The 23,327-nt window shown below is 33.2% G+C and overlaps 1 protein-coding gene across 1 annotated transcript in view; it reads left to right on the top strand.

Moving 5' to 3' along the window:
• The window catches only part of EPHA3 (EPH receptor A3), a 350,090-nt gene that overhangs the window by 321,719 nt on the left and 5,044 nt on the right, over positions 1-23,327 (top strand). Inside the window, 3 exon segments of the mRNA XM_049785721.1 lie at positions 1,698-1,847; positions 3,301-3,494; positions 21,484-21,639. Coding sequence (XP_049641678.1) covers positions 1,698-1,847; positions 3,301-3,494; positions 21,484-21,639 — 500 coding nt within the window.

The raw sequence follows: 23,327 nt of genomic DNA on the forward strand, positions 1-23,327 counted from the left end.
TGGCCATATGTTAACTGATGAATGTGTAAACACACACAAACACTAAAGCATGTGTGTATGAGTACATCAAAGAATTATATAGTTTATTAAAGTATTTCAATTGCCTATGCCAGTCCTTCTAAAGATAAAAACCTGTTCAGTCTATCTGTGTCACAATTTAACCTATCATTATCTTTACACATTATGTCTGTTCACATGCATTTGTATAGTCATATGAGAAACAGATCTTCTATAGTATTTTTCCTCTCTGCTTTAATATGTATCAAATAAGAGATCAGTGTACTCAAGTATAATGAAACATAGTAAAAATATCTCCTAGATTGTTTATTCATTTCTCTTAAGCAATTTCCTTTTAAACATCATTTTGAAATCAGATTATTGGTATAATATCAATATACATCATGATTCTGAATATGCTTGAAATTTTATAGTGTGAATTATTTATAAGATTCATCCTTCTGTTTAATCAAAAAGTATAAACATATCTCAACTATCATTTCACATGTGAGATTCTCACAGGTGAGTTTCTTTAGAAGGATCCAGTTCCATGATTGATCACAGAGCCTACCTACTGACTTCTTACAAAATAAAGGGTACATAACCAATGAGCTCAGCAACACCTTGAGAATTTTAGAAATGCAAAACCTTTGTTAACATTCTGAAGTACAGAATATGAACTTCATTTTTAGTTGAGACTAGCCCCTGGTAATTCATATGTATTGTAATGTTTGAGGAAATAAAGCATTATATCCTTTCATCTTTCTACCTTCAGTTATTCATAATAAATAATATCTTGCTATTTTCCAAGAAGACCAGTATGTTATTTATATATGTCGTACCCATAGTGACTAACTTAATATTTCTAATACATGTGCTACTTGACACATCTTTATTAAATATATTTATTAAACTGAGAGCAAATTTCACAGGAATTATAACTTTATATCTCCCGTAACTCATAGAAGAATTATTCTTCTGTAGATTTTAAGGACTCAGAGTATAGTTAATTTATCTAGTTAAAATGGAACCCACATTGTCCATAAAATGCACCACAGTGATTAATGATTAGAAGAAACACTGAAAAAAATGAACAAGTTTGATCAATGTATAGCAAAGAGATTTAGTAGCATAGTTTTATTTTGCATTTATTTAGTGATATATCTACAAGAATTTTTGTGTAAAGAATAGTTTAAGTTACATATTAATTTATTTGCATTAAGTTGAAAATGTAGTCAGGATAAATGTATGTTAAGTCAATAACAATTGATTTGAGATATTTTATTATTCCTAGTATAGAATATAGCATATCTGCTTTGTTTGTTGCAAATTAATGTCATAATGGACACATAATGTCTCTATTAAAACAACTATAATTTTTAGATCATTGCAAATATGAATATTTATTTTACAAGATTTTTTCAATTCTTTATTTTCTTATTTTTTTTGAATAAAGCAACTTTATTCTTTTAATTTTATCATTTAAAAATCCTTCATGTTGATTGAAAATAGATATTGTAGTAAATGACACAACAGGCATTCCCGATAGTAAACAAACAAATGAATATCAGATTTATTTAACAGAAACTCATAATTCATTGAGAGAATTACCCTGATAAACAAGTTAAAATTCAAATTATAGCGTACACTCTAAACTCTCTGCCTTAATAATATAAGTATGCATCAATTTGTATTACAAGGGAGGGAAGATCCCAATCCGGTGGACATCACCAGAAGCTATAGCCTACCGCAAATTCACGTCTGCCAGCGACGTATGGAGTTATGGGATTGTTCTATGGGAGGTGATGTCCTATGGAGAGAGACCATACTGGGAGATGTCCAATCAGGATGTAAGTATTTGTAGTCTGTGAGTTATGGGTTCAGATTAAGAGATCAAGCTGTGCAAGGAAGTGGAGCATAATGAAACCAGGTGGCTCCCAGTTTGTGACATTGAAATAAAATACTTAAATGAAATTCTCCAAGTCTTGCAAGGACATTCATTAAACTGCTCTTATGACTCTGCATTTTACCCTCAAGCAAGGGCTTAGAAATGAGACGAAATGGAAGATATACTTATAGTAAGAACGTTATAAAGTAAGAGGCAACAAGATAGCCTGTAGATATCAAGATATGTTAGAATTTTTTTCTATTAAATCATGTCTCTGTAACATTAGTAGATACACATGCTTGTTATGCTTTGTAGATTTAGATAATGCATCTGTAGCAACATCTTGTTTACTTAAATAAGACATTTCCTAAAGCCAAACAAACAACTAATCTCAATTATGTTCTTTCTCTTGATATATTACACTTGCACATGAAGTTAGTTACATAAGCTAAATTTTCTGTATGGAGAAAATGTTCTTTATCTATTATATTGTAACTCTGATATGATTTTGTAAAAGGACTTTTGTTTATATAAGCTGTTGAGCTAACCTTTTTTAAAAGTGAGGCTGTTGGATATGGAATAAAAACTTGGATATTTTTTTTTATGCTTAGCCAGAGACTATGATGTCAAAATACATCAGAGGTAAACCGATATGTTTTGTCAGTTATTTTCTAATTACCACATGTAGAAGTCATTTAAATGTTTTTATGTCTAAAATCTTATCTGTGCTTCTACAAACAAGTCATATTTGTTATTGTGCTAGTAACACCAGCCTTACATTTTAGTTTCTCCATGTCCCAATTTCTACTGTATTAGTTGATAGTAATTTGGACTTTAGACCAGCACATTAGCATGACCTAAGAATATTTAGTAATGCAAATGTTAAGGTCTTACACTATTTTTCTAAAATCAGCATATTGAATAGTGTGCTAATAAGCCCTTCAGACAATTCTGTGTACAGTAATGTTTGAAAATAGATTCTTTACAAGATTTTAAAGTATCAGGAATTAGTAGCTACATAAAATTTCAGAACAATATATATTTTTGCCAAAGATATCATTTAAACTGTGACGTAAAGTATATATGCTCTTTTTACCACTTTTAATTTATGCACTTAAACTTTCCATCGAAATCTATATTATCAAATACAATTTATATTTCACTATATTTACTGTAGCAAAGAGCATTTCTTTCTTTTATCTAAAAGACAATTTAAACAAACTCCTTAAGTTCACTTTCCCACTTTGGATCCTTATTGAACAGTTATAGGTATAATTCCTTAGTGATATAATAAGGTTTATCTTTTTAAAGTAAGATCTCATTTCAATTTGAAATAGGCCTGATAGTATGCCCTGCTCAGAATGAAGTAAAGAGCCACCTGTTAAATGCCTAAATAATTTTCGCTTCTTACACAGGTCATTAAAGCAGTGGATGAAGGCTATCGACTGCCACCCCCCATGGACTGCCCAGCTGCATTATATCAGCTGATGTTGGACTGTTGGCAGAAGGACAGAAACAACAGACCCAAATTTGAGCAGATTGTAAGCATTCTGGACAAGCTGATTCGGAACCCAGGCAGTTTGAAAATCATCACCAGTGCGGCAGCAAGGTGACATAATAAATTTTGCATTCTGCATTCACTATGAAATTATTGCATACATGTTATCTCTAAGGTGTTAATATTTCCTTTTGATTAGTTCAATTTTATTCATTTATTGTTTAGATTAATTTTCCTCCATCTTTTCTTCCATGTTTCCTTCTTTCTTTTATCTTCCTGAAATTACTTTCTTTTTTACTTTGTCTTTCTTTTGCCTTCTTTTCCTCCCTCATTTTATTTTTTACTTTCTCTCTATTTCACAGTTTCTTTTACCATCCTCCTTTATTTTCTTTCCATTCTTTCTTTTCTTTCCTTCCTTCCTCCCTTCTTCCATCCCTTTTTTATCTTTCCTTTCTTCTTTCATTTTTTTTCTTTCTTTTTCTTCTTCTTTCTCTTTCTTTCTTCTTTCTTTCGTTTCTTTCTTCTTTCTTTCTTTCTTTCTTTCTTTCTTTCTTTCTTTCTTTCTTTCTTCTTTCTTCTTTCTTTCTTTCTTCTTCTTTCTTTCTTTCTTTCTTTCTTCTTTCTTTCTTTCTTTTCTCTTTCTTTCTTTCTTTCTTCTTTCTTTCTTTCTTTCTTTCTTTCTTTCTTTCTTTCTTTCTTTCTTTCTTTCTTTCTTTCTTTCTTTCTTTCTTTCTTCTCTCTCTCTCTCTCTCTCTCTTTCTTTCTTCTCTTTCTTTCTTTCTTTCTTTCTTTCTTTCTTTCTTTCTTTCTTTCTCTCTTTCTCTCTCTCTTCTCTCTCTCTTTCTTTCTTCTTTCTTCTTTCTTTCTTCTTTCTTTCTTTCTTTCTTTCTTTCTTTTTCTTTCTTCTTTCTTTCTTTTTCTTTCTTTCTTTCTTTCTTTCTTTCTTTCTTTCTTTCTTTCTTTCTTTTTTTCTTTCTTCTTTCTTCTTTCCTTTCCTTCCTTCCTTCCCGTCCTTCCTTCCTTCCTTCCTTCCGTCCTTCCTTCCTTCCTTCCGTCCTTCCTTCCTTCCTTCCTTCCTTCCTTCCTTCCTTCCTTCCTTCCTCCTTCCTTCCTTCCTTCCTTCCTTCCTTCCTTCCTTCCTTCCTTCCTTCCTTCCTTCCTTCCTTCTTCCTTCCTTCCTTCCTTCCTTCCTTCCTTCCTTCCTTCCTTCCTTCCTTCCTTCCTTCCTCTTCTTTCTTTCTTTCTTTCTTCTTTCGTTTCTTTCTTTTCTTTCTTTCTTTCTGTTCTTTCTTTCTTTCTTTCTTTCTTCTCTTTCTCTCTTTATTTTGTTCTTTCTTCTTTTTTCTCTTCTCTTTACTGTCCATGTCCCTGAATACCAATAGAAATTTCAAAACAATATAGCTAGAATTTACATTCTGAGTTACCCAAAATGTTTGTCTATTAAATTCTATACTTATTTTCCGAATTAAGAGCTGTCAAATTATCTTAATGTTTTTTTATTTTAGTGATTAATTTATTAATTTTTTATTTAACCAACTTTATTATATACATGATTGTGTTTGGGTTTCAGTCATGTAAAGAACACCACCCATCATCAGTGCAACATTCCCATCACCAATGTCCCAAATCTCCCTCCTCCCCACCAAACCCCTGCCTGTACCCTAGACAGGCTTTCTATTTTCCTTGTACATTCTCATTATTAGGATGGTTCTAAACGTAGTTATTTCTCTAACTAAACTCATCCCTGTTTGTGGTCAGCTTCATGAGGTGAGCTGTAACTTCCAGCTGTCTTCTCTTTTGTGTCTGAAAATTATTATTGCAAGAATGTCTTTCATTTTTCTTAAAACCCATAGATGAGTGAGACCATTCTGCATCTTTCTCTCTCTCTCTGTGACTTATTTCACTCAGCATAATAGATTCCATGTACATCCACATATAGGAAAAGTTCATTACTTCATATATCCTGACAGCTGCATTATATTCCATTGTGTATATGTACCACAGTTTCTTTAGCCATTCCTCTGTTGAAGGGCATCTTGGTTGTTTCCATAGTCTTGCTATGGTAAATAGTGCTGCAATGAATATAGGTGTAAGGAAAGTATTTTTGTGTTGTATTTTTGTGTTCCTAGGGTATATTCCTAGGTGTGGTATAGTTGGGTTGTATGGGAGCTCGATTTCTAGTTTTTGGAGGAATCTCCATATTGCTTTCTATGAAGATTGAACTAGACGGCATTCCCACCAGCAGTAGATAAGAGTTCCTTTCTCTCCACATCCCCGCCAACACTGCTTGTTCTCATTCTTTGTGATGTGTACTAATCTCTGGGGTGTGAGGTAGTACCTCAGAGTCGTTTTGTTTGCATCTCCCTGATGATTAGTGATATGGAGCATTTTTTTATGTGCCTTTTGGCCATATATATTTCTTCTTTGTCAAAGTTTCTGTCCATTTCTTCTTTCCAATTTTTGATGGGATTAGATGTTTGTTTTTTTCTTGTAAAGTTCTGTCAGTGCCTTGTATATTTTGGAGATTAGCCCCTTATCTGATGGGTATTGGGTGAATAGTTTCTCCCACTCAGTGGAGGGCTCTTGTATCCTGGGCGCTGTTTTTTTTTTTTTTTTTGAGGTGAAGAAGCTTCTCATTTTAATATATTCCCATCTGTTAATCTCTGCTTTCACTTGCTTGGAGAGTGCAGTTTCCTCCTTGAAGATGCCTGTAGTCTCAATGTCCTGGAGTGGTTTACCTACATGTTGTTCTATATATCTTATGGTTTTGGGTCGTATATCAATGTCTTTCATCCGGATTTAACCTTCGTACATGATGTTAGCTGGGGGTCTAATATCAATTTTTTGTAAGTGGCTAGCCAGTTGTGCCAACACCACTTGTTGAAGAGAATTTCTTTGATCCATTTAGAATTTCTTGCTCCTTTATCAAAAATTAGGTGGTTTTATATCTGGGGAACATTCTCTGAGTACTCAAGCCTATTCCACTGATCTGAGGGCCTGTCTTTATTCCAATACCATGATGTTTTGATAACTATTGCTTTGTAGTACAGTTTAACATTGGGGAAAGTAATTCCTCCTATATTCTTTTTCCCAATGATTGCTTTAGCTATTCTAGGGTGTTTATTGATTCAAATGAATTTCAAAAGTGCCTGATGCACTACTTTGAAGAATGTCATGGGTATCTTTAGAGGGATCACATTAAATCTGTACAATGCTTTGGGGAGTATTGCCATTTTAATGATGTTAATCTTGCCAATCCATGAGCAGGGTATGTGCTTCCATTTCCGCATGTCCTCTCTTATTTCTTGGAGGAGAATTTTATAGTTTTCTTTGTATAGGTTCTTCACATTTTTAATCACGTTGATTCCAAGATATTTGAGTTTGTGTGGCATTATTGTGAATGGGGTTGTTTTCTTAATGTCAATTTCTTCTTTATTACTATTGGTGTATAGAAAGGCCATTGATTTTTGTGTGTTAATTTTGTAGCCTGCCACCTTGCTATATGAGTCTATTGTTTCTAGAAGCTATTTCATAGAATCTTTAAGGTTTTCTATGTAGAGTATCATGTCATCTGCAAATAGCGAGAGCTTGACTTCTTCCTTTCCTATCTGGATTTCCTTGATATCTTTTTCTTGCCTAATTGCTATAGCAAGTACTTCCAGTGCTATGTTGAATAGGAGTGGTGAGAGAGGACAGCCTTGTCTTGTGCCAGAATTTAAAGGAAAGGCTTTTATTTTTTTTTTCATTGAGGACAATATTTGCCTCTGGCTTGTGGTAGATGGCTTCAACTAGATTGAGAAAGGTTCCTTCCATTTCCATTTTGCTGATAGTTTTGTTCAAATATGGGTGTTGGACATTATCAAATGCTTTCCTCTGCGTCTATTGATATGATAATGTGGTTTTTATTTTTCTTGTTATTGATTTGTGTATTATGTTGATAGATTTACGGATGTTAAACCAGCTTTGCATTCCTGGATGAAACCTACTTGATCGTAGTGGATGATCTTCTTAATGAGGCATTGAATCCTATTTGCCAGGATTTTCTTGAGGATTTTTGCATCTGTATTCATCATCTATATTGGTCTGTAATTTTCTTTTTTGGTAGCATCTCTGTCAGGTTTAGGTATCAAGTTGATATTGGCTTCATAAAAGCTATTTGGAAGTGTTCCTGTTTTTTCAATTTCATGAAAGAGTCTTGCCAGGATTGGTAGAATTCCTCTTGAAAGGTTTGAAAGAATTCATTAGTAAATCCATCTGGGCCTGGACTCCTGTTTTTGGGCAGACATTTGATTAATGTCTTAATTTCCTCAATAGTGATGGGTTTGTTTAAATATGCTACGTCCTCTTCATTCAACCATGGAAGATTATAAGAGTCCAAAAATTTATTTATTTCTTCCAGGTTTTTATTTTTAGTGGCATAGAGTTTCTCAAAGTAGTTTCTGATTACCCTTTGAATCTCTACCATATCAGTAGTTATCTCTCCCTTTTCATTCCTAATATGAGTTATCAAGTTCCTCTCTCTTTGTTAGTTTTGCCAGTGATCTATCAATCTTGTTTATTTTTTCAAAGAACCAACTTCTGCTTTTGATGATCCTTTGGATTGTTTTTCGGCTTTCCACTTCATTGATTTCTGCTCTCAGCTTTGTTATTTCCTCCCGCCTCCCTATTTTTGGGTCCTTTGTTGATTACTTTCTAATTCTATGAGCTTCATCATTAATCTATTCAGGTATACCCTTCTTCTTTCCTGATGTGTGCTTGCAAAGCTATAAATTTTCCTCTCAGTACCACTTTTACTGTGTCACATAGGTTCTGATAGTTTGTGTCTCCATTGTCATTTGTTTTCAGGAAGGTTTTGATTTCCTCTATGATTTCATCTTGGACCCACTGATTATTTAGTATTAGGCTGTTTAACTTCCAGGTATTAAATTTTTTCTTCTGTGTCCCTTTGTAGTTCACATATAATTTCAGGGCCTTGTGGTCAGCGAAGGTAGCCTGCAAAATTTCTATCCTCTTCATATTATGGAGGTATGTTTTATGTGCTAGCATGTAGTCTATCCTGGAGAATGCCCCATGTACATTGGAGAAGAATGTGTATCCAGGCTTCTGGCAGGGGAGTGTCCTGTATACTAGGCCTATTTCTTCCATTTTTCTTTTCAGGTCTAGTATATTCTTGTTGGATTTCAGTCTGGTTGATCTGTCAAGTGTTGACAATGCTGTGTTGAGGTCTCCTATTGATATTATTTTTTAGATTTGTGAACAATTTTATTAAATTTTTTGCTGGTCCCTCATTCGGTGCATATATGTTTAGGAGAGTGATTTTTTTTCCTACTGTACCTGTCCCTTGATTAATACAAAATGTCCATCTTTGTTCCTTACCACTTTCCTAAGTATAAATTTTGCATCATCTGATATTACTATGGCCACTCCAGCTTTTTTCTGGGTGTTGCTTGCTTGGATGATTTTTCTTCAGCCTTTTATTTTGAGTCTATGTTTGTTCTGAGTATTCAGGTGCATTTCTTGTAGGCAGCAGAAGGTTGGATTGAGTTTTTTGATCCATTTAGCCACTCTGTGTCTCTTAATTGGTGCATTTAGTCCATTGACATTGAGAGAAAGAATTGTCCTGGGAGTTAGTGCCATCTTTATATCAAAGTTTGGTGTGTCTGTTGGTCAGTCTTGTCTTAAAGTAGGCCATTCAGTTTTTCTTTTAAGAATGGTTTTGTTTCTGTAAAGTTTCTGAGTTGTTGTTTGTCAATGAAACCATGTATTGTTCCTTCAAACCTGAAAGTGAGTTTTGCTGGGTGCAGTATTCTAGGCGAAGCATTTATTTCATTGATTTTTGTCACTATGTTCCACCAATGCCTTCTGGCCTTGAGTGTTTCTAGTGACAGGTCTGCAGTAAATCTCAAGAATGTTCCCTTGAATGTAATTTCTATTTTCGATCTTGCTGCTTTCAGAATTCTGTCTCTATCTGTGGGATTTGTCATTGTGACTAGAATGTGTCTTGGGGTGTTTTTTCTGGGGTCTCTTTTAGTTGGTACTCTTTGGGCATGCAGGATTTGATCACATGCATTCTTTAGCTCTGGTAGTTTCTCTTTAATGATGTTTTGTTTTTTTTTTTTTTTTTTGTGGTTTTCGGGTCACACCCGGCAGTGCTCAGGGGTTTTTCCTGGCTCCGTGCTCAGAAATTGCTCCTGGCAGGTACGGGGGACCATATGGGATGCTGGGATTTGAACCAATGACCTTCTGCATGAAAGGTAAACGCCTTACCTCCATGCTATCTCTCCAGCCCCTTTAATGATGTTCTTGACCGTTGATTCTTCCCAGAGATTTTCTTCCTGGATCTCTGTGACTCCTATGATTCTTAAGATGTTTCTGTTGAGCTTATCATAGACTTCTATTTTCATCTGTTCCCATTCTTTGAGTAATTTTTCCATTGTTTGATCATTTGCTTTAAAGCTTTTTTTCAATTTCTTCTGCTGTATGGAGTTGTTATTCATGTCATCTTCCAATGTACTAATTCTACCTCAGCTGCTGTTAACCCATGGGAAAGCTCAACCATGTTTTTCTTCAATTCATCTACTGAGTTTTTCAGACCTGTTATTTTACCTGAAATTTCAGTTTGGAGTTTTCTGATTTCTATCTTCATATTCTCTTGATTATTATTAGTGTTCTCTTCTATACTTTCTTTGAGTTCTTTGAACACCTTTCATATTGCGACTCTAAACTTCTTATCTGAGAAACTGACTAGTTGGTTGGTCATGTTTAAGTCATCAGAGGTGCCATCGTCATTCTCTATATCTGGCACTGGCCTGCGTTGTTTCCCCATTGTCACACTTGTATTGTGGGTTTTTCTACGTGTTGGTGCATGGCCGAGAAGGGAAGCAGAATGGCTGTGCTCCTCTGTCTCCACCCTTTCTTGGTATGAAGACTCACCTCCAGGGAAGGCTCCAGGGAAGGCGAGCTGTCCGCAGATGAGCCACACACAGGATGAAATCAGGCTGAAAATGCAGCACAGCACAGAAGACAGGCCTATCTTAATGTGTTTAAAGAAGCATATGAAAGTATATTTACAAAATATAGTGGAAAATGGAAAAATGAGAAAGAAAAGATTTTGTCAGAGTCATAGGAGAAGAGGTCGTATATTTGATTCTTCTCAGACATAAAAAGTCAAGCTATCTTATATATAACTTAAATTATTGGGAAAATTATATTTAAAATAAAGTATCACTGTTTACATTATATTTAAAGAAATAAATGTAAATTTAGACTTTATGTATGTATATCTGATGCAAAAATATTTTAATGATAGTAATTATCATTAAGATTGAACAGTTTTTTTGGCAAGAAATAATAAGTATGAGGGTCCAGAGCAATAGCACAGTGGTAGAGCATTTGCCTTCCTGCTGCCAATCCCTTGTTCAATTCCCAGGATCCCATATGGTCCCTGTAGCCTGCTAGGAATGACTTCTGAGAGCAGAGTCAGGAGTAACCCTTGAGTGCTGAGAATGTGGCCAAAAAAAAAAAATCTGTGTAGCATAATAGGTATGTCCCTGTTTCTAAATTTCTTCTTCTACTGAGTCATTTATAAATGTACCTACCATTTATTAAAATCATAACATGAACTTCTGAGCATATATAATAATTCTTTATTCTAGAGGAATTTTAAAATTTAATAGCAATGATACACTTGTATTCTAGTCCAATGCATTTTTTTTGTTTGTTTTTCGGGCCACACCCGTTTTTGCTCAAGGGTTACTCCTGGCTAAGCGCTGAAGGGGGACAATATGGGTCACTGGGGGATTGAACCGAGGTCCTTCCTTGGCTAGGGCTTGCAAGGCAGACACCTTACCTCTAGTGCCACCTCGCCGGCCCCTAGTCCAATGCATTTTAAACATAGAGAAACCCCATAAAATAGTGAAGACAAATATTTAATGTCACCGAAGGCATAAGTTTTGATGTACAATAAATAATAGACTAGAACTGACTAGCAATTAAATATTGTGATGTACACTAAAAATGTGTTTATAAATACCAGAGCTATAGTGCTGGGAGTAATTGTACTTGCCTTGTCAAGTGGCTAGGTAGAAAGTAAAGTGGGTTAGGTGCTTGTTTTTCATGGGTTCATCTAGGTCCAATCTTTAGCACAGTATATGATATCCCTAAACACAGCAGGAGTGAACCCTAAAAATAGAACTCTGATTAAGACTTTAACACAGCTGGGCAACCCAAAATGATGACAACAAAAACAGCAACAACATCAACAACAACAAATCAAAAGCAACAAAAAAAAAACCTAATTGTAAATAAACCTCTGAGTTGGTGGTGTTTAAGCTGAGATCTAGATTATGATCAATCAGCTCTTTAAAGAATTCCTTGCCAAAATAATAATATTGGAAGAGGAAATAGAAACTTCAAGCGATATCAATGGGTAATGGAATTAAGATAAAGACAACACGAATAAAGCACTCAAGAAGGAAAAATAAATCTGTCATTAAACTAAATGAGAAAAATAGAAAACTGAACACTCGGGGAAGGATTTGGTAATAATTTGGAAATTGTGTAAGGAATCTTTGGACAGCAGAAAATTAACATCATTAAACTTACATGTCTTCTTTAGAGGAAGGATCTGATGTAGAGAGTAAGGTACTTGCTTTGTATCTTTATGACTCTTATTTTTTGTTTGTTTCTTTGGACACACCTAACAGTGTTCAGGGGTTACACCTAACTCTTCACATAGGAATTATTCGTGAATTATGTCTACCTCCATAGCAGGTTTGTGAGGATGTAAAATTTGACAAAGATTGAACCAGGTTGGCTGCATAAAAGGCAAATGTCTTATTTTCTGTGCTATTTTTCCAATGACTTTAGTTTAATTCCCAGCACCAGAAAGCACTTTCATTAGTATCACCAGAGTATACAACCTTAAGTAAGCCCTAAGCATCACTGAGTTTGTCCTTAAAATCAAAAATTAAAATAAATAAAAAAGATAAAAAAAAGAAATATTGTCTCTGGCAAAATCCACAACTCAAGACATTGCCTAAAACGTAGTGTAATGCACTGTGTTATTAAGAGTTACAAAGAATTGGAGGGGAAAAAATCAGGAGAAAAATGTTTCTAGGAGAGCATTGCAAATGAATTTTTTTAGACAAATATTTAGATTTTTTGAGTAATAAATGTGATAAATTTGTAAGCTGTTATTATTGGATACTTTAACTTAAAAGTTCAAAAATATACTGAAAAAAAGTTAAAAATATAATTATTACACATGTGAAAAATAATAAAAGTAGATTTTTGGAGGTATATTTTCTAAATAAAATTTTAATAGAAACTTCTTCTTAGAAATATATAGAGGGAAGGGCCGAAGAGATGATAGCACTGCATTAGGGCATTTGCCTTGCAATCAGCCGACCCAGAACGAGAGGTGGTTCGAATCCCTGCATCCCTTATGGTCCCTCGTGACTGCCAGGAGCGATTTCTGAGTGCAGAGCCAGGAATAACCCCTGAGTGCTTCTGTGTGTGACCCAAAAATCATAAAAAGAAATGTATAGAAGAGAGGTAGACATGGTACAGCTTATAAAATACTTGTCTTGCACATAGCCAACTTGGTTTTGTTACCCTGCATCCCAAATGGGCCTTTGACCCTGCCAGTAGTGATTTCTTTGCATAGAAACAGGGTTAACCCCTAATCATCAGAGCTATAACTCAACCCTCTACCACAATAAACCAAGTCCAAATCAAAAGACCCTAAATACATTTTTCATCCTTTATAGCACAAAAAGAAGACAAGATATAATTATAATTTAATAAATATATTAAATTTTGTAAGATTACTTTTAAAATGGAAGTTTTGAATTTAGTGTGTTCATTCACTTTTATAAAAAGATAACCATATATCTATTGCTAACAGAGAATATTGAAATATGAATTTATTTCTATTCAGGCAGTAGTAAAGTACCCTATTTAAGACATTGGGGGCTTGGGCTACATCCAGCAGTGCTCAAGGGTTACTTCTGGCTCTGTGCTCAGAAATCATTTCTGGCAGGAAGAGGACCACATTGGATGCTGGAAATCAATTCTGAGTTGGTGCATGCAAAACTAATGTCCTACTCATTGTGCTATAATTTTGGCCCCTTATTGCATTTTTAAAGAAAATAGAAAAGTGAACCACCCTTTAATTTTAAATATTGATTCCCAGGGTATTTTGGTTTTACCTTATATCATACATATGTTAAATTCACATTTTAGGATACAAGAAATAAACATATACACAGTATATTTTGAAAGAGATTCTAAAGCAAAGAAAATCAAGTTCACTGCATAAAGACTAAAGTTGTTGGTCAAATATATTTAAAATTAGATAGTATGCATAATAATTCTTACCTAATTTAATTGAAATAATTTAAAAGGTATTATTCCACTAATTTATAGTTAACTTTAAACTTTCAAGACAAAATGTTACAGATAAATTTTCTTATTAATGACATTAATTGATATTAGCAATATTTGACTGATTTTAAGTATATTGTGAAAAATTGATCTTTTGGCAAATATTTTGCTAAAGGTGTCCATTGACTATGATAATCAATATTTTTCTCAAAATTGCTTTGATTTCCAATTCTGAAACTGACTGTGTGACTTTCATTACATAAAACATATTTTACTGAATCTTTTAAGAGGGCAACAAGCATTCCAAATACTCAGATGGCTTTGTTAATGTTAATGCATAAAATTGGCAATGCACAAACAAATATTATAGTGATTTTTAGAGGTAAGGAAATAACATAAATACTCATGATTTTGTTTAATGTTAGGCATAAAGTTGATAGTTATACTGGTGGAAAAATTAAACCCAAAATATAAATATAACAGTTAAAAATCTAAAGGTTTTTCCTTAAAATCTAAAGTTAATTAACTAAAATAAACACAATGATTTATTTCTTAAAAATGTCACTTATATATTAATTTCCTGTTGAGAACTATATACGCTCAAAATTTCCCTTAGTTACTTATGACTAAAATTACCTAATGCTATTAAAATCGTGCATAGTTAAAACAATCATATTTTTAGACTAAAATTTTACACATACTTGATTTCCTTTTAAAATATACAGAGGACATTCTTTTAATCAAAACAATGAAATGTTAGACATTTTAAAATAAAAGTTATTATATTTTCAGACTATAATGAAGGTAGACATAGAAATTGGGCCCTTAAAATGTATTCTTATTGTTAATGTGATCTCAAAGCAGTTCTCAGTATGTAGATGGTATTAGAGATATTATTTCTACTGTGAGATTCAATTAGTATCTACTTACTCATTCATGAAATGTGATAGTCACTATTTCTGTCATGTAACAAACAAAATTCATATAAAAACAATGTTTGTATATGTTATATATTTCTTTATTTTTTATTTTTATGTTATAGAATGACAACTTTGAACCGTAGATACTTAGAATACCAACCAAAGCAAGAGGTAGATCATTATGTTATGCTACGTCTGTCACTCTGGTCATTGGTTTACTGACTTTGTTTCCAATACCGAGTCGTGAATTTATATGAAATCATTTAAAGATTAAATAGGGATTGATTGTAAGAAAACGACATGTAAACTCTTTAATGCAACAGTCTGCAAATACATAAAAGACTAAATTCACATACCTATAACTAGGAGCGAAGAGTGAAGGGGAGGAAAGTTATTTTTTGGCTTCCCCCGAGCAAACATGTAATTTCCATGATTTCTTTTTAATGACTGCGGTCTGCAGCCAGTAGGTACTGATTTATGAAAAGCTGTAAAAGATCAGGTGGAACTCTGCAGGACATCGTTTACAGCTGCATGGATTGAAACCTATCTAATTTGTCTAGTAAAAGTGTGAGCTCACAGTGCATATCACCCAGCCTATAAATTTCCCCTTCAGACCCAATGTCTCGGGTTGGGTCTAAAAAAACGCCAATGCCTGCAGCTGCTCCAAAACCCACATTCCCTTGGTGCGCAATGAAGAGACATCACAGGCTCTCTCACAGTGAGAGACAAATTCCTATCCATTGATAAACTCTCCAGATGTCCTCTCAGAGGAGGAAAGGAACCAATTTTTATTTGAATCCCTAGAGAAATCCTGGAAGTGGAAAAATGATACTTTGCAGGACTGGTTATTCTGAGGTCACTGGCATTAAAATTAGGTCATTCTTTGTCTTGCCTGTACTTTGATCCAAGTACTAAACAGAAAAACACGGTTGGGGTCACTAATCCCTAATCCGCAAGTTCTTTTTTATTCAGTTTGTTTATCCTAATTTTCTTGAAACTCTTGTCGAGTATGGCTGTACTGCTGAGTTAAAAAACACAAGCCAGTTTGAAATTGAAAAGGGAAAAAAAAAATCCTGCGTTTTGCTGTTGTATACACTTCATAAATAGTCTGAGTAAAATGTCAAAGGGTTCAATTCTTTATACCCAAAAACCTATACATTAAAAAAAAAAAAAAAAAGGAATGGCCATTAAGAGAACCAAGAGTTGATAACATTGATATTAGATTCTATGCTGTAGCTACTGTAAAAATGCCAAATGTCATATAGTATGTAAGCTACGAAAAAATTAGTATTTTATTTTCATTTAGTTTTTCTTTTTTTTCTTTTTATTTTAATTTTTATTGTGACCAAAGTGCATTACAAATCTTTCACTGCATCATTTATGGTACATAGTGACAATGAATGAGGGGCATTCCCACCACCAGTGCTGTCCTCCCTCCGCCCCTATTCCCAACATGTATCCCACATCTCCCTCCTCTACCCCCAGTATGCCAGTGCAACTGGACTCCACTTTACAGTTTGTTGTAGATTGAGCAACCATTCCACCGTCATTGAAGATAAAAAGAATAAGAAAAAGGGGAGAAAAAAATTGGTAACTACTATCAAAAAAAGAAAGGAGAAAAGAAAAAAAAAGAAAAATGGAAGAAAAAAGAAAAGAAAATGGACCCGGCAAATAAAAATAAAAATAAATCTCTAAATAATAACCACAAGTGTGAAAAAGTAAGAGAAAAGTGGAAGAACAAAGAGAAGGAAAATAAAGTCAAAAACTAACAAATCAAAACAAAACAAGAAAAAGTATGGGTGCTGGAGTGGTAAGGTTTGGCATTCCCCCCACTTTTTTTTTTAATTTAGCTTTTCTTATAAAATGTCCTTACATCTGATTTAATGCTATTTCTATTATTTTTTAGAGTTCTATTTTCTAGTGTGTTCAATATTATTATCAATAATTATATCAATAATATCAATATTATTGATTAATAATACACAATACATGTTTAATAAATAATTAATAAACTTGGTTAATAACAATTAATATTTATTAATTAAACATCATTGTGATAATTAATTGTGGTTAGTGACAAAGACTGTTTCAAGATGATCAAGCAGAAACAAGCCAGAATGGATTTTTGTAATTTAAACTGTATAATGAGTCGCGTCCACAATTGTTTACTTTTGGTGTTTGTCTTGCATGCAGAGGACAGTGGTTCAAATCCTGGCATCCCATATGGTCCCCTGAGCCTGCCAGGAGCGATTACTGAGCATAGGATCATGAGTAACCCCTGAGCGCTGCCGGGTGTGACACAAAAACCAAAAAGAAAATGTCAAAACTAAACAATAACACATTAATTATGCACTCATGGCATTCATTTTAAATTTGTAATTCAGCCCCTTGAAATGAATAGTAGTACTCTAATTTAGACTAAAGCAGAAGCTCCCAAAATTGTTTGGTTTACCACCCCCTTAAAGAAAATCACTTATAATCTGCTGGTCAATCGACCTTTAAGCAAAGAAGCAGAAAGTGCTCAGCCAGTTGCATCTTCTGCTTTTTGCTCCCATTTCCATGGGTCCAGGCTCTCAAGAGGGCATTATTACCTGCTTTGAATAATACTGAAAGAGATCTAATTATTAATTTGTATAATGCATGGAAACAGCAGAGTCAACAATTTATGTTTACCAAACTGTTTAATTTAATTAAAGGTTATCAATTTTATCAAATATCATAAATGTATCTCTAACAAAATTTATCCCTAGCTTTTATATCAACCATAGTAAGTTACAGGGTATAAAAATGTTCATATTTAAGAACGGTACTGCACATTGCAGCAAGAGTCTTGTATAGTTTAAGGTGGTGAGAAAAAATAAATAGAAATATTAAACTTATTTTTTAAATGTGGATTAATCTGGAATACTTTGGGATTTGCTTCACAGATACATTTTCTTATTTTGAACATGATAATATTTTTTACCATTTTTGTAGATAATAATAAATGCTTGGTATAATAACTAAACTAATTTTTCTAGGTGGGTCATTTTGATTTTATTTCATGCTATTTATTAAAGATAGCTTTAGTATTGATAGATATTACATGGCTCATATCATTTTTAAAATAAAATATAGGGGCCGGGCGGTGGCGCTGGAGGTAAGGTGCCTGCCTTACCTGCGCTAGCCTAGGAGACGGACCGCGGTTCGATCCCCCGGCGTCCCATATGGTCCCCCAAGCCAGGAGCGACTTCTGAGCGCATAGCCAGGAGTAACCTCTGAGCGTTACCGGGTGTGGCCCAAAAACCAAAAAAAAAAAAAAAAAATAAATAAAATAAAATAAAATAAAATAAAATATATGCAATTCAACATAGTTTTCCTTTTTCTTGTCATCTTTTGACAACTATTTTAGATGTTGAATTTATTTATTTAATGTTTGTGGTACAATACCTTGAGATAATCAGGGATTATTCCTGATTCTGCTTTCAGAATTTATTCACTGGAAGCCTGGTGAACCTGTGGGATGCTGGGAACTGAGCCTAGGTTGGCCACATACAAGTACCTTACCGACTCTACTATTGCTTTACTTCTCACTAGATTTAGTTTTTTTATTTTATTTAGTACTATAATTTAAATATTATCAATAATAATGTTCTATTCATAAAATATTCTAATACTAGCATATCAGGCTCTTCCATCAATGTACCTAGGTACTCTATAATTTCCTTCCCCTTTATTAATTTAATGCTTTTAATTCTGGCTTCTTTTTTTCTTTGATTTTTGGTCTTTGGATCACACCCGTCCCTGCTCAGGGGTTACTCCTGGCTCTATGCTCAGAAATCGTTCCTGGCAGGCTCAGGGAACCATATGGGATGCCAGGATTCGTACCACCGATCTTCTGCATGAAAGGCAAATGCCTTACCTCCATGCTATTCTCCAACCCTTAATTCTGGCTTTCTAAACTGCAGGTCATGCTCCAAAATTGACTAAAATATGTGAATATGAGATTCACAAGCTACTAAAAATTTGCTTAAAAGAGTTTAGGATTATTTATTAGTAAATGATTGCCTTCATACACATTTGATGTATTTAGATACCTATGTTTATATAAAAAATTAATATGGTGAAAATTTAATACTGAAAGCCCAACAGAAGGTATAGAAAACAATTGAAAGTGGTACAGAAGTCTAAGAAGCTCAATGAACAGAAATAATACAAAGGTTCAACAAACATCAAATGGCCAAGTAAATACTCTGACTTTAATAAAACCACTGTGAATAAAACAATTATTATAAAATAATTTTATTAAACTTATTTTCTGATAATTTTATTTTTATTTTGTTGTCACAGCAATATGAAGTAAAATGGTTTATGCCAGCTACAGGGCTGTTATAATGAGTGTAAACATTGAGTGTGAATATTGAGTGTAAACTGTAGATTGGTGGAGAGAAGGTCATACCAGTGGAATTATTATTGAAACAATGAATGCCTGAAACAAGTATATTCTGAACAACTTTGTAAATAGTGGTGTTCAAATGAAAAATAATTAAAGGGAAAAATATATCTGCTGAAAAGAGGTCACAATAGAGACAATTTAAAATGCCCTACTTTAAAGGATCGATTCCTTTTATGCAAATTACTTTTAACCCTATAAAAATATGAGGTGTTTTATATATATATATATACATATATGTATATATATGTATATATATATATTTGGTTTTGGTTTTGGGCCAATGCCCAGTGATGCTCAGGGATTACTCCAGGCTATGTGCTCAGAAATCCCTCCTGGCTTTGGAGACCATATGGAACGCTGAGGGATCGAACCAAGGTCCATCCTAGGCTAGCACTTGCAAGGCAGACACCTTACTGATTGTGCCACTGCTCTGGTCCCAAGTTATATTTTTAAAGTATTAATATTGGGTTCCTTAAAACTATTTTTGCAAATCCAGGTATAGCATCATTAAATTAAAGATACAGAATATACTCATAAGAGGTAAATATCTAAATATAACAAAAATATTAAGACCACAATTACATTATGACACATATTTTTAGTGTTTATAAAGTATTTACTTCAGTAATAAAAACAGGAGCTACTCAAAGTGGAATAAAATATTTATTTATAAACATTTGATGTAGAGTAATTGTGAATGCATAAAAACTATTAACTATTTTAATATGGTCCTAGAAATATAAGCAATACAAATATGCTATTTATTCTGTGCATTATACTTAAATAAATCTCTGGTTGTTAAAATAGCAAAAATATTATTGCATTTAAAACATTTTGCATGAACTAGAGTTTATTATGCTTTTATTTAGGCAGTAAGTAATATATAAATAAAAATAAATTATAGAATAATGGTCATGCCACTTGCTGACCTATATCTCCCATTCCCCAGAATCCATCAAAAAAGAGAGCTTTCTTTGTATGACTGAAACCAAACTACAAACATGTTTTCTATCTAGTGCTTAAATAAAGATATTATATATACATATATATCAACAACAATGAAATAATCCCTTACTGCAATACTAGGTCTATACACTAAGAACCAACAGGCATGGTCTTAAAACCAAAATAAAATTCTAATTAATTAACTAACAGATTCCTGTATACTGCATAAGTCCTCCATTATTAAAATAAAAAGATATTCTATTTAAAGGAAGAAAATATAATCATATCATCCATCATATAAAAGGTCTGATACCAGAACATATAAGGCACTCAACAAATTCAACAACAGAGAAAAACATTTTAAATGGAGAAAATAACTTGTATATTGTTTTACAATTTATCAAAACTTTAACCAACTCATTACATATATTTCTTTACGTCAAAATAATGATTAACAAAAATACAGTGCTCATTATGTGGAAAATTGTTCTATGTATCCTTGGCATATGTCTTCTGATTTTCATTTGTATTCTACTTATATTATTACCATTTTCCTAAAATGGCCACTAAGATCTGAAAAATATCCTATCCTAGTTCACTTACAGACTACATCTCTGAATCTAAAGAAATAAAAACATCCTCTTTCATTTTTTCTTTCTTTTGTTTTCCTTATTTTCAGAACTTCAAATGACGTCCACAGAATGATAGTCATATCTATAAATGTTTGAAACTTTCTGAAAGTTTCCTGTAATGTAGAGGTATTGTGCAATATAAAATTATAGTTTCAATTTTGTCTATGATATCATGAATTGATATAGTTGTGTCACACATACCAGAATTTCATTGTTGCTTACTTATCTATTATCTTCTTATTACTTTCATTTCAATAATAATGAATTTGTCAAATTATTTGGATTTTTGCTTTGATTTTTATTTATATGCTGTTGTATATAAAGTATTGCTTTTTCCACTATTGGCAGAACATGTTGAATGTCTACATAGTTATGCAGTAGGCAATAGTTTATATGAAAAAACACTAATTTATTAACAAAGTAAACAGTGTTCAGTATATTCTATCTTCTAAGGGTTCCATAAATTATTATTTTTGCTAAGACCTAGACAAGTTAAAATATTAAAAATATAGGAACATATTTATGCATTTGACTGAAAGTATTTCAATGATTGATTTAAAAATCATTATGAGGTGATAAAGACTGCTTATACAAGATTATTATGCATAACTCTTACAAGCTACTGACATGTATAGATAAATCATTCATGGAAGAAAAAGTTCATATAAACTCAAACACCACATGAAGTCTAAATGTTCCTGCAGACGTTATTGTTAAATTTTGACACACAGCAAGTCTAGTGAATCCTGATGTTTCTTGCTCTGATATTTTCCATCTCTCAGGCCATCAAATCTTCTTCTGGACCAAAGCAACGTTGACATCACTACCTTCCACACAACAGCTGACTGGCTTAATGGTGTCCGAACAGCCCAGTGCAAGGATATTTTCACAGGCGTGGAATACAGTTCTTGTGATACCATCGCCAAGATTTCCACAGAGTAAGATCATGCTTTTAAGCTCTTCTGATTGATTTTAAACAGTCTAGGAAACATATATGTTTGGATGAATTTAGTATAGGCAATAACTAGACCTATGACAATGAATGCTCTCCATAGTCACTGGACTAGATCTCTTTGTTACTAAACCTTCTGAATAGATGTGTGTTATCAATATAACTCTCATTGAAAAGTGTCTTCAATGAACCATGTCCTTTCTAAAATGAATCAACATATAAAGACCTGTATTAAACTTGACAGAAACAAATGTCTTACTTAAAATATTGAATAAAGTATAATGCTTATTAATTTCCAATAATTGTGATTTTGTGTAGATTCCTAGCAAAATATAACCTCTGTAGGAAGGGAAGATAGTTAACTAAGCCCATTTAAGGGGGAATGTATTAGAGTCTGAGAGAAATTTTAACAGCTACATAATGAAAATCATATATCACTTCTTTATTATATACCTACTCTTTGAGGGTTATCATATTAGAAAATGAAATGATTAATAAGCTAAACATTCTTTTTTACTTTTGATTTTGTCTTTGGGCCACACATGGTGGTACTCAGGGTTTACTCCTTGCTCCATCCTCAGAAGTCACTCCTGATAGGCTCCAGGACCATATGGGATACTGGGGATTGAACCTGGGTCCGTTTCAGGTTGGCTTTATGCAAGGCAAATGCACCACTGTTGTACTCTCGCTATGGCACCTAAACAAAGTTTACTTACTTCAGGAAACTTATAGTCAATTGGAATTTTTAAATAAAAAAAATAATTTATTAATACTTATTTATGAATTCCTGTATTAAAAATGCAATAGAATTCAAATATAAGAGAGATATATATATATATATATATATTATATATATATATATTGTATTTAGTCAGGAATTTTTGACAAGGGTAGGTTTTTTTATATTGTTTTGTTTCATTTTTGGACTATACCTGGTGATGCTCAGGGATTACTCCTGGCTATTTTGTCAGAAATCCTCCTGGCTTGGGGGACTATATGGGACACCAGAGGATTGAACCACAGTCCATCCTAGGTCAGCCACATGCAAGGCAAATGCCTACCAATGCGCCACTGCTCTGGCCCCCAAGGTAGTTTATTGATTTGAATAATCCATTAGCTTAAATCAAAATGTTTTGTATAATAATAAATATATATCCAGTAAATAATTCACTAAAATTCAAAAGATAAAGTAATTGGAAATTAGAAATTTAGTTACTAAAAACCATATTATTCATTTCTCTCAAAAAATAATCTATTTTCTTACTAATGTGACTACCATATTTTTTTGCTTTTTTTGGTTTTTGGTTTTTGGGCCACACCTGGTGACACTCTGGGGTTACTTCTAGCTATATGTTGAGAAACTGCTTCTGGCTCTGGGGACAATATAGGATGCTCGGGGATCAAACCACTATCTGTCCTAGGCTAGAGTGACCAAGGCAGGTGCCTTATGACTTGCGCCACCACTTATGCCCTATGACTTCACCATTTTTAAAGTTTACCTGAGTGACATTTCTTCATTTTATAGATAATTTAAATATTTCCCCTAGCCTTAGATCATAGAATCTTGGTATGTTACTAGATGACAAAGTTACAATGCCATTCTTAGTCCTAAATTGTAAGTAGAGGAGTTCTAGTGGTCTTAGTCTTGTTTGTAGTTTCCAAAGACATATAATT

This window comes from Suncus etruscus, chromosome 13 (genome assembly GCF_024139225.1).
Source record: "Suncus etruscus isolate mSunEtr1 chromosome 13, mSunEtr1.pri.cur, whole genome shotgun sequence".
Taxonomy (NCBI): Eukaryota; Metazoa; Chordata; class Mammalia; order Eulipotyphla; family Soricidae; genus Suncus; species Suncus etruscus.